Raw genomic sequence first — 19,781 nt, forward strand, 5'->3', positions numbered from 1 at the left:
AGGCTGAATAAAGTCCAGTATCTCTTCTAGCAAGCCATGTTCTCACCTCCAAAGAGAATGTTTGAGGAAACACTCCTTAATTTTTCCCTAAAATGGATTCAACTAGAAGAGATTGTTCAATGGTTTAATAAAAGAGCAGGATTTCCCTGGGGTTTTGAGGGAAGCAATTTTTGGCTGTGGTGGCCATGCTCAATAATATTAGTTTGGCTAGGTTCCTATTATTTCAAGTCAGCATTTGGATTTTATTGTTGATTTTTCAATCATATGTAGCTTTTATTTTTTTTTTTTTCAGTTCAGGCTTTCCCATGTTAAACGATCCCATAATGATCTTTATTTTTCTTGAATGTAAAGATTTTTAGTGGGTGTCAGATTGTCAGCACTGCAAAGTAAATTCTTCTATCTCCAAAAGGGAGCTACCAGAGATTGAATTTCTTCTAAGTTTCCTCAAACAGATGTGTCTCAAAGGTGACCTGAGGGAGCAGGGAATAAAGCTGCTCATTTTCCATGCTCATTCAAGTCCCTGCCCTTTCCACTAGTGCTGCCACTAGACTCCCAATTACAGTAGCACCAATTGTTCTGTGGTTTGTGTGATGTGGACACTGACTCATTTGTGGACATAGAGCGCAGGGCACCCAGAAGCCATCGTACAGCAGTGATTTTTGCTAAGCCTGGACCTGAGCTGGATTCCCACCAGCAGCACTGAAGTGAAAGGCTCCTTTCTGTACTGTTTCCAACCTTCAGACACAGTACTCTGTACTCCTGATTGTCTTCGCTCTAAAATAAATTTCTGAGTAATAAGAAGGAACCAGTGATCAGGAAATCAAAGCATAAAGCAGGACATTTCCAAAAAACCATTAGCATTACAAACAAGCAGCCCAGCACCAGACACACCCAGATGAGACTGGTAAATCCTGCTGGATTTAGAGGTGTTTTAGAACTGCAAACTGATGCAGGAACTGCTGTGACTCCCTGACAGAATGCACATATGCAAAACTCACTTGCACAGAGGTGGGATTTGGGGGTTGTGGTTAGAGAACTGAAGAATTCAATGCCCAGCTTTCCAATTTCACATTAAAAATCTACTTCAAAAATGAGGATTGTGCCATCTCTGTTTTCCTTAATGTAATTTTGTTAATATTAAGAACAAGTGAAGAAATTGTTTAGAGAAAATTAATGGCCATCTCAACAGCTTTTCTTGAGACATACACTACGTAGCTAGGTCAAATTATGAAACTGGGAGCCTCCTTCCAAAACACAGGTCGTATATCATAAATGCCAAAGAGTTTAGTCTTGAGCCTGGAGTATTTTTCACCTGATCTGAAAATTAAAGCAGTAAGGAGAGATCACTGTTATTTGGTGGTACTATTTGTGCTACAGAGAACAAGACAGGAATGGCTCAAAGGCAGTCAACAAAAGCTATAACAGGCATGGGGAACAGAGTGCTGACTGTAAAGGTCCTGGACACTGTAAGCAAAAAACCCATCTTACATTTGATTTGTCTGTGTTTGGTGAGGCAAGACGTGAAGTATGCACTAGATAACTGCATATTTGCAAAATAGATAAATTAAATTTAGATATACTATTTCAAATATAAGCAAAACAGAAAAGAAATATTTTTTACTAAGAAATTGAATGTACAATAAAAATAAAAGGATATATCTATCTCTAATCCTTCATCAGTAGAAGTGACTTATGACACCCTGAATGCTGGTAGATCAGTCAAAAATGGTAATTTTTGATATTACAACAATACTTTAAAGTGCAATTACAGCTGTGAGTCCATACAGTCCCAATCCTCCAAGTAAGTTTAGGAATACCTTGATTATGGCAGCAAAGATTTTTTTCTATCTCATAACTGCTGCCCAGGCTGCTATGGAGAATATCCACCACAAGGAACCCGTGGCTTTCAGATTCAGGTGTTGGTGGGGGTTGAGCCCCAGCTGGGAGCAGTGGCCCACATGTCCCAGTGCAGTGGGCACAGCAAAGCCACTCTCAGGGCACTCAGGTTATCTCCTAACAAGGCCACATTCTCCTCGTGCAAAGACCCACAAGATGTAGCTCTGTTTTGTCCATTTCACACAGCCCTGGTTTATTTTTAACCCCCAAACCAGATGTGGAGCACCCCAGGCCATGCTCACAAGCCAAACTCAAGTTTAGTCAGAAAGTTTTGTATTCACCTTTCTCAGCTTCCAAGTTATCGGCTCCTGTGAGAAACAGAGCCTTTCCTTGTTCTCATTCATTAAGCACACATACATAGGAACTCTAAAGAAGTGTTACATACATAGGAACTCTAAAGAAGTGTTACTTGATGTTTTTAAAATAAACAGTAATGCTTTTTTTGTATGTATTTTGGCTGAAAGTTATATTCTGTCTTCTCCTGCCCCCACCTCCACTTTCTGTGGGGAGGTGATACCACCCATGTAATGTTGTTCACCTCACGGCCGAGCCAGCCCGGTTTCCAACAATATTTGACAGACATTAGGGAAACCACATATCTTAATCTGAGTGGTTGCTGGACCACAGGGAGCCATGATTCAAGCTATGTTCCCCAACAAATGCTGGTTTAAATTCAATGCTGGGAAGGCATTGTTTTGCTGCAGCAGCCACGTAATGGGGTTTGCACCACATCTCAGGTTTTCTGATCCACAGTGCCTTAGCCCTGTTCACACTTAGTAAAATGCATCCTCCATGTGAGCACGTAGCTCTTTAATACACGGCCAACCCTGACCAAGAGGAATGGCTTACAGCTAACTTCTCCTTAAGTTTCAAAGCCTACAAAAATAAAACCAATGAAAAGGAAGCAGGGAAAGATGTAGTAATGTACAAATCTTCTACTCTATTACCTTCCCACCGAGTGCTTCTGGAGCAGGCTAACACCAAGGGGGGAAAAAAATAGCCATAACCCCAGGCCTTTAAAAGGAATTGAAAACCCACACCCATTTAGACTTCCCACTGCATTACTGAGCTGCAATCATCCTGCTGCTGAGACTTAATTGTTAATAACATACCTAATGACCTGCAGAAAAAACAGATCTGGCATTAATTGCCGTACTTTTAATGGGACGTGCTAAGTGCCCAGGTAGCACAGTCTCATCTTGTAGTTCAGAAATTGGAGTGGGAAACTGTCCATTATGACTAATGTTGACTTGGACTAAAGTATTTATTTATTTAAGAACTTTATTGCTCACAGTTAAGTATGTGATTAGTGAAGACCAAATGTAACCCACTAATCAGGGGCTGAAAGACTTCTGAAGGAAATTGATTCTGTTCACAAGGAAATGTGCTTTTTATTAGAGATGATTTGTTAGAATGCAAAGAAGTAATAAAACAAATACATGTATATAAACAGCAAAAGAACCCTTCAGTATATGTTTGAGACAGAGGCAATAAATAATTAGAAACCTGTGACTTATTATGTAAGCATCCCACTGAGGAGGTATTTAAAGGATTTAGCAGTACACAACAAAGTGACTGCTACTCAGCTTCAGGGATAGACACACAGTATATAGATGTACTAAGGACAAATGTTATCATCTGCCTCTGTCTGTATGTTTTTATTCAGTATATTGAGATCCTGAAAACAGCTTGTTTTCATCTACCTCCCAGCTTATCTGTACTTACAGTAAGCTCAATAACCCCTTATCTCTGCTCCTGGGGCTGTCCCTCCTAGGACAGGCCATGTCTTTCTGTGTATTCATACAGTACCAAATGCAGTATGAACACTCCATACAGCTCTGGTGCAAATGCAGTTTAGGGAGCCACAGGTGCCTCTGTTGTTTATCATTTTGGTCTGATCATTTTAGATACTCTCGTTTTCCTTTAAGGAATATCTGGGCATCAGTAACTTCTCCTGTTACTGTGTGTTCTCACACTTCTGCTACATGTCTGAAATTGAATAATGTCTTCCAAGACATAATCCAGAAACTGGATGTTTATTTTGATAGAATGAGGACATTTATTGCCAACATTAAATACTCATACTCTTTTAGTACAACCTCCTGTACTTAAGCAGCCTCCAGCATTTTGCTGGTAAACTCCAAAAGCATGCCTGTCCCAGAAGGGATTGTCTAGGTGTTTTCCTGAACAAATCCCTTAATCTTTTTCATCAATTTAACTTTCAGAGTTTAAATTGGTGTGGCCCCTTTTAACTGATAAATTTTGTAAAGGCTCAATACACTTAGAGGCTGAATTTATCTTAGAAAGTGCAATGCATACCTGATCCTTTCAGGAACAAGCAAGTACCTCCTTTTAGATTTCTCATATTATTTTCTTGGGCCTGAGGTTACACACAAGAAAGTAGGAATGATTCCAACTAAGCAGCTCCCTTGGGCTGGCTGGCTGCCTCTACTAATTCCTGTGAATTCACCTCAGTTCAAAAGACAGCAATCTTTCATTGGGTGTTAGAGGAACTGCAGCAGGCAGGTCCTTCTTTGATGCTAAGCACCAAGGGGACCACTCTTCACCCAGCAAACTCATCATCTTCATTAACATCACAGCAACTGGTTTCCCACTATTTACCTAGACGTTAAAGCAAAGGGAACTGCTTTTAGGAAGAGCAAGGCAGTACATTTGGGAAGGTCTTTAAAGGCAAATGGCAGCTTGTTTCCTTTATCTCTGCTATTAGACCTTATCAAAAGAGACCAGTTGCACTTTCTGTGAACCACCGTGCTATCTCTGGAGCTTGAAAACAAAAGGAAAGCAGGTTAAAAAACAAGACTTGGCAATAAAATTGTAGGCCTAGATTCCTTGCTCCCTCTCCTCAGTAAACACAATCTTTTCTCCAGGAATTCTTCCAAGAGAGCTTTATGTGATCTCACGTAGCAACAAATTAATTTTCCCCTTCTCTTTTCAGTTTCTTTCAAAAATTTCATATTTAGTTTTTCTTCCACACAGAATCCACAAGCTCCTTCTCTTCCACAAGCTTCCCTCAGGACTTCCTCTGAGTCTGCAGAAATGGGGCTGTGGATCAACATCTCGCTGCAGTAAATGCCCGTTCCCTCAACACTCGTGTGTGTTCCCTTAATGCGTGGGCCAAGCGCAGTGACCACCACTCATCCCTCTTCCTGTCAGCCCTCCAGAGCCAAGTCTGCTCCCAGGCACTATGGCTTTGTTCTGCTTCATGCATCAGCCATGGATTTGCTTGATTTTGCATTACCAAGGGGTGGGAAGGTTCATGCTTTTGGATGGAAACTGCAGAATCTGGCAATTTCAGCCAGGCAAAAGTTGGCAGCCAGCTCTGGGATCTTTGGGGTTTCTTTGACTGTAGGTGATGGGATTTGGACCAAGGTTTTTTCTATAATGAAATACATCATCATTATCACCACCATTATTATTATATTATTATTTCTCTGCTGTTGAACAAAAAAAAAAAAAAATTCTGACATGTTTCCCTGCAGCAGCATGGAAGACCTCATAATCTGATATTTTTGGGGGCAGCACCAAACTTAAAACCAGAATAACAGTAGAGGATTACCTGATAAATTCAATTTTGGCAGATAATTACTTTTTCTAATATTTTAAACATGGTTGAGCAAAACTACTTGCTAAATCTTAGTTCTGCAAGCAGAGTTGGGGAATTGCAGAGTCAACTTTTCACCATGTGACTGCTGAGGAGGGAAAGGTGCCTGGCCTCAAGTGCCAAGCCAAGCTTCCCTCTTCCTCCAATTCTTCATCTGAGCTCAATTCTGAATTCAGTCAACTGTCCTAGCAGAGAGAAGAATGAGAAAACCAATGCTGTCACCAGAGACAGCTCTGCAGATACTTTCAAATAGAGAAGTTAAAAAAGAAAGGGATTTTTTATTTCAGGTAAGAAAGTTTGCCTGGTCTCTTATGGAACATGGAAAAACCTACTAATAATTAGACACAATGGTATAAAATTAGTAAATCTGCCCAAGGTCACAGGCACAAAGTGAGCCTAGGGAGGTGTTCTATAAAGGCATTTGGAAGGGAAGATTTCAAATTGGTATTGGTTTTCTCTGTTGAGCACATCACACTTAACTTCACCATAAGCTCATGGCAGTTCTCTCATCCTGCCTTTTCTCCATACTGCTATCTTTGTGAATAACAATTTTGAGAGGATTTCCAAATGATTTTTAAAACATATAAAAATGCACGATAGGAATCTGAACCTGAGTAAAGCACCATTATCTTCTAACATCCAAAGCTAATAGTATAAAAAATGCCTAAGTACACTTAATGGTATAATTCACTTTTATAACCTATTACTTCAAAAATCAATAGGAAATGAGTTAAGCTAAGCATTTTGTCAGAGCACAGGAGTTACAAAATCTTCCCCTGATTGCATCAGGAAGGGATGGAAGTGCTTGGTGGAAGGCCGAAGAAAGTCCAAATACATTTTCAACTTCAGCAATGGCAAATCAGAGAAAGGTCAAGAAAGCTGTGAAAAATGAGCCTGACTCAAACCTGTACCCCACGAATGCTTAACCTGGAGAATGCCAAGCACAGCAACAGCCAGTGGCATTTTTGATAAAGTCAAAGCTGTTATGTAAGTCAGCACCAATGAAGTTGTAGCAGTGTGGGCACCTTGGATGACAACTCTTCTCAATGTATGAACATTCCAGGGACCAATCTGTGCAAGCACATCTTCAGTGCTCTGTAAAAGATGCACTTGTGCTAACAAATGCATTTCTTGGCAGAAGTGGGGACCACTATCCTCCACACACCTCTGGTGCTGAATTTATTTGTTTTATAGCTTTCTCACATTAGGTACAGATTGTCTTTGACACACAATTTTGAAACAGAAGTATTTATGGTATAAAAATACAGATCCTCTCGAGCCAATCTGTATTTCTCTGTGGGACAGTTGGACACAACCACTTCCCAGCTACACAAGATCCTCCAGGCTTTGAGGGCTGAATCTGCTGTGACATGAAGTGAAAGAGAGATTGCGACAAGAAAGGCAAAAGCCTAATTTTCTGTGTGAAGGACATCTCGAAACTGGAAACTAAAACTGTGCCAAATCTCAGACTTCCCAGACACTACCCTTGCTCTTGGGCTACATTTACCTGTCCCAGCTCCTCCCCCCCCCTCCATTACTTAAGGGCTTTGTTGTGCTCAGGTTCCTCTGTTAATCTCAGGAACCCAGCAGGAGGCAATTGGCTTTGGTTCCTATTACATTTATCCTCTTACCATTGTTTTGGTAGGACAATCTAAAATGCAATTGAAGTCAATACTTTTACAGTGTTTTTTTAAAGAAAATAAGTACTTTTATCAAGAGGTTGCCAGGATTTTATAAGCAATTGTATAATTTTCCAGCATTAATCATTTCCCAAGGCAAAGGCAAGCTGAGTTATCTACTGCTATTATAGGAATCAACTGTGCTACTACGTCAAGAGCTTGGGGTGGGAGAAGCCATATATCAAGAGAAGTGCATTAAAAGAAACTTCAGGCAGGTTTATTTGTTTTCCTACAAACATAAATATGTTTACTAGTCTGCACTCTGCTCAAGCCACTATTTACACAGCAATTCTGTAAGAGCAGCTTAACAGCCTGAGGAGAACATAATAAAGGTTTTACCCTTTCTGTATCAAGGAAGGAATATTCCCTCTATCCTACAATACATTTGATTTTTAGCTATATTTTTGAAAAGAGAAAACTGTTCAGGTTGCTAAGGTGTTGTCTCTATCACCCTTTGGTAGGAGCTGCTAGTGAGACTTCTTGAAGGAACAAGGAACTAGTCTGGGTGAAAACATGCCTGGTGTTATTTGATGGTGCTGAAAGAGCAAGTACAACAACACAGTTTCAGTTTTCAGCTGAGAACTCAAATGCAGCACTTCACTTCCCGTGGACCTGTGCATTCCCAGCTTGCTTCAAGCTCTTGCTGAAGTCAAGGGACCACTGAATATACACAAGAATTGCTGTTCTCTGGCTCTGCCTCAAAGGCCTGCTTAAAAACCCTGCCCAGAAAGGCTGGCCTCTGCAGAATCCCAGCAGGTATCCCCCTCTGAAAACACCAACACCATGATTTGCAAATATGTCTCAAAATTCCTCTGCCCAGCAAAACACCAGAAGATACCCCTCCATTCCACGGACTCAATATTTGGGCTTAGATTTTTGGTTTTATTTCACCTGTCCTAACTAAGGCCTCATCTCCAAGCTACCAAAAGAAAGAGAAGTGGTTCATAACATGGCTAATGTAAGAAAAATCACACTCCTTTGTTTCAACAGGTTAGTCTTTTACTGTCATTAGAAGAAAATAATCCAAGCAGGGCACTTTTGAAAGGCCCAGGAGTGTGGATGCAAGCACAGAAAAATGAAACTCTTTAATATTTTGGATAGGGCTGTCATTTTACTGCAATTTTGTTTAGCACTCAGGGTAAAGGCTATCTGACCATAATCAGTGTGACTGAAGGCTTGAGCTCAGTAATATGGCATTAATGTGCCATAGTGGAGAATAGATATACACATATAGTCTTTCTCTGATTCTCTTTAAAAACAATTCCTATTGAATTACAGCTTTCAGCATGATTTATCAACAGATTATTGTTTGTGGAAGAATGCTACCTTCCTGCTCAAACTATTCCAAGGCTGACTCATATCCTGGTAATTCATTAATACATAACATGAGTCCAGTCCAGTAAAGTAATTTCTGTGCTACACAAGTCATAAATCCTACAACATCAACTGAAAAATATATCTCAAATTCACTTTCTAAACACTAATGGAACGTTTTGCTTGGCTTCCCACACACATCATCAAGAGGAGGGGGCCAGACAGAGCTGTAAAAGGCAATTTGAGAGCAGTGTACTTTATAGAGTTTAACAGTATAAGAGCTACCATACTGAATGAGACCTGAGGTCAAACTAATCTACTTTCTAACTTACAACAGTAGCCTATGTCAGAAGCTTCATGGGAAAATAGAAGTGAAATAATCTGTCCCATCTGCCCTCTCCATATTAGGTCTCATTCTATTAGAAAGTGATTTAAAGCCTAGATTGTGAGATTTAATATGCCTTCCAAGAAGCAGCAACCAAAGAACATTCCCCTTTAACTTAGGAAAACACTGCTGCAGAGGGGAGAACTGGAGGTGGTGGAGGGATGTGTTTGTTTTCATGTTTCAGCAGACTTAGTTGCTACAACCAACACTGCAGATACTATCACTTGGCAAACAAACTTGTACTGGCTAGAGCTGTTTTTACTTCATACCTGGGGCATTTATTGTTTCTGGGTATGATCTTGAAACCCTTTTTTCTCACAGAGGCAGACTGTACCAATATTCACAGTCTCACTGACACCCAGTGTAACAGAAAGGATTTCAGAAGTATTCCTTTCATTGACAGTGTAACATGTTGCTTACCCAGTGGAGTATTTTTTAATCTTGATGCGAGAAGCAATATGGTGCTTGTCAAAAGCGAGATATTTTTGTAAGGCTCAGTGGTGCAGAATGCCAGAGAGAAAATCTGCATAGGGAGTGAACACCATCAGTGACAGGGAAATCATCCTGAGTTTTCTTTCTCTGAGCTAGCCTGATTTGCACAAGCAGCTCCCAGTATCTCCTCCAGAGCATCAGTGCCTGGTTCTCGAGCTACACTGCCCTGGCAGCTTAACCAGCACTGTCGTCTGTGTATGAAGAGTTCCCACAATTAAAACACACTTGGGCCACACTCAGCTGGACTGGATGAAAATCAGCCTGCAACAAGGCAATGTATTTTACATGGTAGGACACATCTGTCAGATGAGGATGAGTATATGAGTGCATTTGCTTTTCTGTGTATTTAATGGGGGAAGCAAAGGAGAGAGAGGAGTAGACCAACAACGAAACTTTCCACCCCTTTTCACTGGAAAGTCGAACCATGTTGATAAACTGAATCTGAGGGGCCAGATGCTCCAGCCCTGACTTCTATGCTCTGATGTGTTTTGTTATCTTAGATGAGCGATTGTGTCCTATATAAATCAATGCAAGGGCTGCATCCTAATCCTGGGACCTTCATCAGGTCATGAGAGCGGGACAAGGCCCGTTGCTTTGTTGGGTTGTATAACCAAATGTGAGTGACAGGTCACTGTCATGTAACCCAAGGGTGAAAACCTCTTTGGCTATTTTTTATTTTCTGATTTGGTTACTCTGTGTCAAAGATGGCTGGGGATTCAGTGCTGCTGGTGTGGATGCCCTGATTTATTTGGGATTAAACTGGTCCTGTATATCCACATTTATCATCAATGGTTCCATACAGAAGAGTATAATGAAATCTTTGTAGCTAATCTTTAGGGGCTTCTCTAGGCCAAAAATAATTCCCACCAACACCTTCTATCTGTCCTTCCCTGTATGATTAATCCCTCATTTCATACTCATTTCCAAAATGGAGATACTGTGCTGGGAGATCCAAATCTTACCCTGGGAAGGCAAATAGTGCATATTTCGTACAGTTAGAAGATGGACATTATGAGAGGTGATTACCTACCCAGTTAATAGGGCAATGTTTCAAGATCAGGCCTGCAGGATCCTTGGATCACAGACAACTACTGTTTTTCAAGGTGCTATTTTTCTTTCTTTCATTCTGGGATGAAAGAAGGCTTCTCCTGACAGTAGGCATTGGAAGCCCTAAGTAAACCACCCCTCTATTGACAGATATGTAGAGATATGAAACAAAAACCAAACCAAAAAGCCCCAGGAAACAAAAAATCCAGAGCTGGACAAAATTTGAGGTATATTGCAGGACAGCACTGCAAAATGCTGCCAGAGTTACTAAGGAAATTGCTTCAGTATCTCCTCACTGCTCTAGGCCATTACTCCAGTTGCTCCACTCCATGAGCATCACGTCTTGAGGAACACTTGTCTAGAGGTGAGACTGAGGAGAGAGGAAGGGTGGCACAGTGGGGCATAAGAAGCACATTTGTTTTCAATGAAAGACAAGTACAAATATCAAATACAATGGTTTAATGCTCATGAGAGGGAAAACTCCCTTGTAGTGAGAGGGAAAACCACCTCAAATCTGCTCTACTTGGACCTCCACCGGAGAGCTTTGTAGCTATCTAAATATAGCAAAAAGTGCCCACAGAAAATTACTAGAGGGAAAATTCAGTTATTCATGAAGTAACGGGGCAAATTCTGTTTGGGATTTCCTACTGTAGAAACATGCATCTCTGAATCTCCTTTGGACAGACACCAGCAATATCAATAGCAGACTGTGAGACCCTGTGTTCCAGTGCCTGGCTACAAAAGGGTCAATTACATTTGTTTAACATCTGCCAGGAAGGTAGTAAAGAATAACCAACAGTCAAACAGGCAATACTTCAAAGCAAATAAAAAATGCTGTTATCCATGGCTGTAAAGAAGACCCAAAAAGGCCAGGTGGCCCATGCAGGTATTCCACGTGCCCTGGAGGTACTGTTCCCTGGTGGACAGTCATCTCCTTTCATACAGTGGCTCTACCAATTCAAATGGTTGGTGAGAAGGCAACTTGAGCAGACTGTACTATGTCTGTGATATCACCAAACCCTACTTAAAGCCTACTCTGGAGACTGTAACGAGACCAGAATGAAGCAAATGCCTTGAGCTTTTGCCCCCTACAAAAGTTTAAATTCCTTGGTGTAGGAGGATTTGTCTCTATTTTGAATGGGGGTGGTGAGGGGTAGAGGGTGAGTGTGGATTTAGCAGCCCAAAATATTACACACTGATCACTGGGTGTTCCTACTAAAAGCACTTTCCCCCCCCCCCCCCCTTTTTTTCCTTCTATCTCTACCACTCCCTAGAGAGATTTACAACAAATGTGTGTGCTGTCTTTCCCTGTCTTGCTTTGCAGAAAGCAATGCCTAGAGCAGGAAGAGAAAATTAATTACGAGAGAATTTCACACATTTTTCTGGGTGCTTAATGAAGCTTGAACTTGAGCAGAGTAGAGAGACTGCTTATTGTTGATTTTTTTTCAAGATCACTGCACAACAAACAGAAACTGAATAAGCAATTAAGTTAACTGGCTCTAAAACTCATCCTGGCTGAGGATTAAGGTAATTATGTGTAAGGTCTGAGCTTACACACATTCATTGCAGCATTATTTCATTACAGCAAGTCTTGCCTGCTTGCTTGTTGCTGATGTCATTCTAGAACTGATCTGAGTTGTTGTCCTTCTGTTACCAAAAAGGTTACAAACACAAACTCTCCTTGCTATAAATATAGCTATGTTATTTTTACTACATGTTCAAAGGAGATGCAGACCTCTTTTTGCTAGGTTTTTACAAATAGATCCAACTGTTTCTTCCTGCACCAAAGTATTTGCAACATCTTAGACTTAAGGGATCAATTAAAGTAATACACAATAGATGGGTTTGGTATTGTCATAGTGATTTCTCAGTCAAAGGAGGGGGAAAAAAATCTATTTTTTAGTCTGAGCGAAAAAAAAAGACACTGGGAAAACAGTATCAGTCTGCACAATATTCCATACTGCAGTATGGATTCTTCACCTTCTGAGTTACAAAGAAATTTCCTTTTAATGGCTGGAATGCAGGGGAGGGGAAAGGAAGGGAACCCCCCACATTCTCCTTGTCTAACAAGGAGCCACAGCATGAGAACCACTCCCTAGCAGAAGTAATCTGTGATTGACAATGGTTTTCTTGGCAGCCAGGACTAAAAATGGTTTAGCTGTAAACAGACAAATTCAGAGCATTTTAAAGCCTTTTCCTAAGGCAAGGGCTGCTTACACAGGCACTCAACATGCGGGGTGGCACCAAGAGAGCACCAAGCTTCAGAGTTCCTGAAAAAATCAAGGAATTTTTGTATCAGGATATGAGCACAAGTACAAGAGAAAAAGAATACCTTGTTATGGGCAAATGAGCAGGGGCAGATTTACCAAAATTGGAGATTTGTTCTCTGGGCAGTCCAGGCATTTATGTGCATGATCTTAGGCAAGCTGTTATATATGGCTTCACCCTTCCTGCCTAAAAACTGAAAGAGAAATACTTTCATCTTCTCAGAGAGCATGAATGTGGGGAAGGACTGGGGTGGGAGCTCTGCAAACAACCAGAACAAAGTCTGTGACTGATACAATTTTCCTGTAATCTCAGAGTCAGCTCTGAGGTCTACAATGAAAGGACATGAAGGAAATTAGGTGAGGTGGGACAACTTCAGAATTTCACTGGGAATAGAAAGGAACATTTAATATTGAAATGTGTAGAATTGCCTTGTGCTGATATTAACGATGGACATGTTTGGAGATGAATGCTCTGTACACTGGGGAGGCCACCCGAAGTAAACAGGACCCAGTCCCAAACAAGGCATATTCCTAAGGCCCTAAATGAGTGTTTTGTAAACATGTTGATTAGTAACTGAAAGAAATCTTTATTTAAAAGATGAAAACCAGAAGAGAAGGGCAATGTTGACAGAAAGATCATAAATAATGGAAACTCTATTATGAATCAAAACAACAGATGTAACATGAACAACAGAATCCTTTATAAACAGAAATTAGACTGTTCTGTTTCACTATTTGGAAAGGCTAATATGCCTAAAATAAATTTCCCTGAATCTCTCATTAATGTTTTACAGTCAGTGTTGACCAGCTGTTACAAAAAACCAAAATGTGGATGATTTATATCCCAGAAGAGTCACTCACCCCAAACCACATTTTCCTGATGGAGCTGACATTAAGAACTATAACCACTTCCCCTGACTATATTCTTTTCACAGGGGAAGAAGCAAAGTGCAGGTGATTCATATATCAGCAATTTCTTGCTCTGCATTAACTTTCCTTCTCTCTTTATTAGCAGGCTAATACTGACTGCATGAGTCACCAATTATCACCTTCAGCACCAGACAGGAACTAAATTATCACAGTGATCTCTCCACAAATCAGGCATCACACCATGTTTGAGGGGGCCCAAATACCTCAGACTTTAAACAGGAAATGACTTTGTCCTCCAGATTTCATGTTATGAAGAACCAGAGTTTCTGGGATGTAGGAACTTGTCCAGCCCAAAAACTCTCTGCACTTGCACTTATCTATCTTTTACAGCAACAGATAAGCTACAGTTTATCAATCAGTGTATCATGTAGAGACAAGATGGATTGCCTGTCCTTCCTCACTGACAATGGAAAAAGCAGGATGCCCAGACCATGGTTATACTTCCATGTCTGATCACATGAGGGGAAGAAGATCAGCTCCTGCTTTAGTCCTTGCATGGTGTGTATCGTTACTGGTGGCTCCCTCATTCCGGATCTCTGGCACGTGAAAGAACAAAACTCACTTGAATAGCATTTACAGAGCTGCTTCTAGATTCTCACTATCATTACAGAAACCTGATTATTTACAGGGAGCTTTTATAGCCTACTATTAATGCTCTGCATAATGAAAAAATAAATTCTGCACCAGCTCTTTCCTCACTTTTCTTGAGTTTTTCCCTGATGTCATAACAATTAGTTCAGTGGGGAAACCTCTGACTGATACCACAGTGAAAGCATGTCATCACACATGAAACTCATGAACAAGGTCGTTCCAACCATCTCTAAATACATCATGAAAGGAATGTTTCTTTTTAATATTCTGTCCCTGTTTTTAGCAGGTAAATCAAAACCTGGCAACTTCCCCATGTCGGACACAATCCTACAGTGTTATTTCTGCTGAATCATGTGACATGAGCTGTGCTAATCTCAGCTCTTCCCATCCTGTCCAGCCTAAAACCAACCTTTCACTAACTCCTTTGTGCCTAATCACACAGTCAGGGTGGCTTCTCAAATGATGGATAGAAGTACCAATGAGAAGCAATGGAAAAATTCTGAATGGCACATATATATTCAGATTGTGGTTTTTCCTTTGTGGATAAACAAAAAAGATCTAAAATACTAATGCTGTTTTGGACTTCATAACTTTTACTTATTCAAAACCCATGCAAATAATAATGTATTAATAAAATGGCATTTTCTGCACAAAAATTTAATTGAATACATCATCCTCCTCTTTCTTTCTCTATTGATGCATGCTCATCTTTCTAGCCTTTCCTGTGAGTTTTTAAAAAAGTAAAGCTACAGAGTTTAAATGTCATTTCCTCAAAGAGGGACATGGTCAGTACTTGGAAATGGTTATGCATCTAATTAGTCACAGAATACATAACATCAGATGATTTAGGTAATAAATCATGACATGCACAGCAAATGATATAAAACATACTTCATTTGAATTCCCACAAAATGCCACCATTATCCCTTCATAAATAGTTTCTATCAGGCAAAGGTGAGCTTAGAAATCTAACCCAGTTTTTTTAGTTCAAATCTTGCAAATGCTGTATTACAGTCAGTTACCCTGAATGATTCTGGTCTAAATAAGATAAGCCTCTGTCCCATTCAGAGCATAGCAAATGAGAGGATCTGAACATAAAACTCTCTGCCTGAGGCTATTCCACTACCCCACTTGGATTTTTACACTTTAACAGGACACTGGCATTCCTACTACTAAAAACAATGAAACAAGACATTTCTTCTGATCCCACCTCAGAAAACAGAAATCTCATAGGTGTTTTCTAACCTTACTTCCTATGGCAGTACAATTAAAACCTGCAGTACAAATGACTTAAGTATAAAAACAACAACAACAAAAAAATGCACTGGAAAAAACATTCTCATTATGTGAAGAGTAAGGTTAATGAGCTATTACCTTGGCAGGTCCTTTCATCTGTGAGCAGTTTATAGCCTTTCTGGCAGCTGCACTCAAAGCTGCCAACCGTGTTTCGGCAGAAATGGTCACAGCCACCATTGTTTACCAAACACTCATCAATATCTGCAAGAATGAACAGCAAAGATTTAGTTCATGATAGCAAAAATTTAATTTGTGACAGCAATTCAGTCGTTCAGGGCAGGAATACAGGAATACTCAGATCCCCAAGGAGGTTGCTGTCCCTGTCAGGAACCAGGCTGGTCAGATGTGTCCCTCCCAGACCTATTTCACAGGGCTTACAAGGAGAGCTATGGCCTGATCTGTTCAGGAGATAAAGGTGTTTCTCTCAGAACTGGAACCAACAGATAACTCAAGCTGAGTGAGGTACTTTGGTGTTAAGGAACATTCATGGGAGCTTCTCTGTAGATGGAGTGCTCTGCCTGACAGCAGACTTCAACCTGGGAAGGATGTGAATAGTTTTACCTTGTATAGGAACTAACAAAACATAAGAACAAAAATTTGAGGAAATAAAAATGTGAAGTAAAAGACACTTGAATTCTGAAGAAATACTTCCATCATCCTTACACAAACAAATGCAAGGATAGATTTTCTCAGAATGAGCATTATGTGTTATTTTGTTCATTATTCAGTGACACAGTGACACAGAGTGTCACCCATTTTCATGTATCAAACTTTTCTCACTTGGTGTAGCAGAAAAGGAACTAACTCTGAGTGCATGTGAAATGTTGCTTCTTCAGTTATTCTGAAGACAGAGCACCTATTGCCTTCATTTGAAAGCCATATATATATATATATATATATATATATATATATATATACACACATACACACAGTATGAAGGATAGCTCAATTGCTCTTACTTCAAATAGTGATTAGGAGTGGACTGATGAACTTGATAAAACCTCTGTTCTGAATTTCATACTGATTATTCTACTTCCCACTCCTTTTAAGTTCTCCTAAATGTTATGAAGATCTGGAATGACCAATCTCTTTTCCAATCCATAAAAGGTTGTGAAGTAAGTATATAACAGGCCACAAAACATCATTTGAAATACAGGGTATCTTTCAATTCTCCCCCAATTATAAAACCATGTTTTTACATTTTTTTGAAAAAGGGGGAAATAAAAGTACTTTTACTATTTTTCAGGAGAAGAATAGTGCCAAAAAATAGCTCTTTTAATGAATGCATATAGTGAAGAAGTAATATGACATTGAGCCTTGGCTTCCCACTTCTGGAATTGAAAACAAGATCTTTTAGGGAACTAAATGGAGAGCAATGTTTCCTTTTGGAAAGCTTCTTGCTATAAGATCTTTGAAACTTTGAGGTAATAGCTGGCCATTTAAAGAGTAAATCTTGCAAAATGCAAATCTAGATGCCAACAGGTCTTACATATGAAGATGGGAATTTATCAAAACCAGCAAGAAGATGGTGAATGAAGGGCATGCTTTATTTGAATTCAGCAGGATTCTTAGTGAAAGTAATTAATTAATTTTTGGAAACATATGATTCCAACACGGGAACGAGGCATGGTGCTTACCACATTTCTGCATGTAAAATATAAACAGCAGCAAGAGGAGTGAGGCGGTAAATCTAAAAATTTGAACCACTGAGAGGGAAATTCAGCCATCATTTCTAAAGAGCACTTTGTTGCACACACATTGACAGAAATATGTCCAGGGCTCAAATAAGCAAGAACAATGTATATTGTTATAAAGGTTTCCTTATGAGTTGCACTGAAGGCAAGGAGATGGGAAATTTGTTCTCAGACTCTCTGAAGTAATGCTGCTGCTTATTACTTTTGTGTCTGGCTCTGCAGAGCAGTGGCTTTTGCATTCAACCCAATTAAAGAATGAGGGTAAATTGCAGGCAGCAGCTGTGGAACACCCTGAGTGCTTTGTGCAAAAAGCAGCTGAAATCTTTGTGTCTTGGGTAACAAAGTTCTCAAAGTGCCCCAAAATCAGGAGTCTGTTTGTTGTCTGTAGTGCTCCAGTTCTGGCATTTGGCTGGCCAACAACAGATAACCCTGGGCTCCCAACCTGATAGATCTGGTGAAGAACACACTGAGGTCATCGTTTGTAACACAAGGAGACTGGAGGCAGCAACCCTTTTGGTTTGGCTGTGATCATCTGCGCAGGTCAAGACTGGCAGAGAAAAGACAAGAACTTTTGGCCCAATTCCGGCAGCCTGGCATTTCCTTTTGTAGCAGTGATTCCTCCCAGCTCCCTAATGTGCAACTGGGACTGTGGCATGGGTGTTAGGATGGATTACCACAAAAAGTCCCATCCTTTAGCAGAGCACAGGTGTACCGAACTACAGTTTAGCATGCCCTGACAAAACTGTGGGACAAATGGAATTGTGAATTAAAATTACTAATACGTTATGCATCATAAACACACAGAAGAGTCATCCATCATGAAGAAAGTATCTTTTACTCGTCATAAGAACAACATGACCTTTGGGCTACTCTGCTGCCTGAGACTGCTTGAAGTAGAAATTACTTGCAGCCTGTCAAACACCATTCTGGAGTAACGATTGATGTTTTTAAATGATGGCCCCTGGATTTCACATGTTAAATTCCAAATTCCAGTCTCTTTTCTGTGTCTCTCATGACCATAAGGGGCAATAATGAAATCCTGCTGGCATCAGAGTGTAGATTTTAGGCTGTTAATACCTGTAATTCCATTAACAATGCAGCATATTAGCTTTACACCAGCAATTCTTTGGAATTCTAAACTAGGATCTGAGTAAAACCTGTGAGAGTCCACAGGAAAAGAAAGTATTTATTCATTTCTTCTAACTGGAAAACATGACATGACCTTTTGAAACAGGGACCATCAAAACAGAATAGAGGTCAAAACTGTTAGCTGCAAAAACATTCTAAATAACATAAACAGTGCCAATGTCTCTGCTTTCACTGTATTTCTTTCCATGGTCATAGTGAGACTGACAAGGCATGTAAAAATTATTTCACTCTGTGGAGAGCAGCACATTGCTGCATTTCACTTGGAAGAGAGCAGTATCCAACTGTATGTATCATGTCTAGGTGGTTCAGAGAAACTGCAAGAAGTCTGTATCCCCACTATTTTTCTTTCCTTGGTCATAAATAATATGTGTTATGAGCCATGTGAAAATAAATTATTCCACTGCATGAGAAGGTAAGGCCACGTTTATATTTAAACTCACTGGTACCCAACTTTGTCAAGTGCCTCTTTGAACTTCACAGAGGGTAAGTGTGTCTGCCTCTCATGTTGGGCAAAAATACACAGTGGAAACCCATTGTGGTGTCTCTACCAGCTTTGACATTATTTAGTCAAATATTTCCCTACTATTATTGGAACCGTCTGTGGAGCAGCCATAAACCTGCTGTCTTCAAACAGTTCTCAAGTGGCTCCTTGAGATGCAGGTTGCAGAAAAATAGCTCCAACTTCCCACAGGCTCTGCTCCCCTTTATCCTCAGAAATGCAGGAGGATGTAAAGAACTGTGGGGTTGCACATAAAATGCCCTGATGATCCTGTGAGAGTAATTTCAGACCGAGAGGTCTGATGGGCTTTCAGTGTGTTGGGAATAAACCCCAAGGGATTTATCCCAATGCAGTGAGTCAATATCGTTAAATAATACCTTGTTCATCCAAGCTCATGATCTGCTACAAAATACCAAAATGGGACACATGCAGATATGAAAACACAGGCCAGTGAGAAACCAGAGAAGTATTGAAAATTATGGTCAAAACTATCAGGTGAAGTTATGGTGTAACAAGCAACTCATCACTCAAGCCTCCTGTTAGCTCTGAAAATAGTTCATCCAAGCAATTAAATACAAACAAAAGCAAAGATTTGCAACAAGGAAGCTAACACCTTCTTTAAAGTTGTAATATTTGAAGAAAAAAACCCCAATTGCAAATATCTGCCTCTGGAGATGGAGCTCAGCAACACCAACACAAAAGCTGTGTGTCCATGTGAGCCCAGGAATGAATCCTGGGTTTATAGAAAAATGAACAAAAACAAAACCCATAATATAATTATTGTAATAAGTATATTAATCTATAATAATAGATTCTCCTGTTTTCTCTGAGGATGTCAAAATGTGAGGGAGGCAGTGGAATCAGCTTGAAATAAAAATATAGAAACTCAGATGCTTTGTGCTAAGTTGCATAGCTACAAT

The 19,781-nt window shown here is 40.1% G+C and overlaps 1 protein-coding gene across 1 annotated transcript in view; it reads right to left on the reverse strand.

Annotated features, from left to right (window-relative positions):
- The window catches only part of SCUBE1 (signal peptide, CUB domain and EGF like domain containing 1), a 189,225-nt gene that overhangs the window by 27,358 nt on the left and 142,086 nt on the right, over window positions 1–19,781 (reverse strand). The window contains exon 9 of the mRNA XM_058804924.1: window positions 15,598–15,720. Coding sequence (XP_058660907.1) covers window positions 15,598–15,720 — 123 coding nt within the window. The remainder of the gene's footprint in view (window positions 1–15,597; window positions 15,721–19,781) is intronic.

The sequence above is a fragment of the Ammospiza caudacuta genome, chromosome 5, assembly GCF_027887145.1.
Source record: "Ammospiza caudacuta isolate bAmmCau1 chromosome 5, bAmmCau1.pri, whole genome shotgun sequence".
Taxonomy (NCBI): Eukaryota; Metazoa; Chordata; class Aves; order Passeriformes; family Passerellidae; genus Ammospiza; species Ammospiza caudacuta.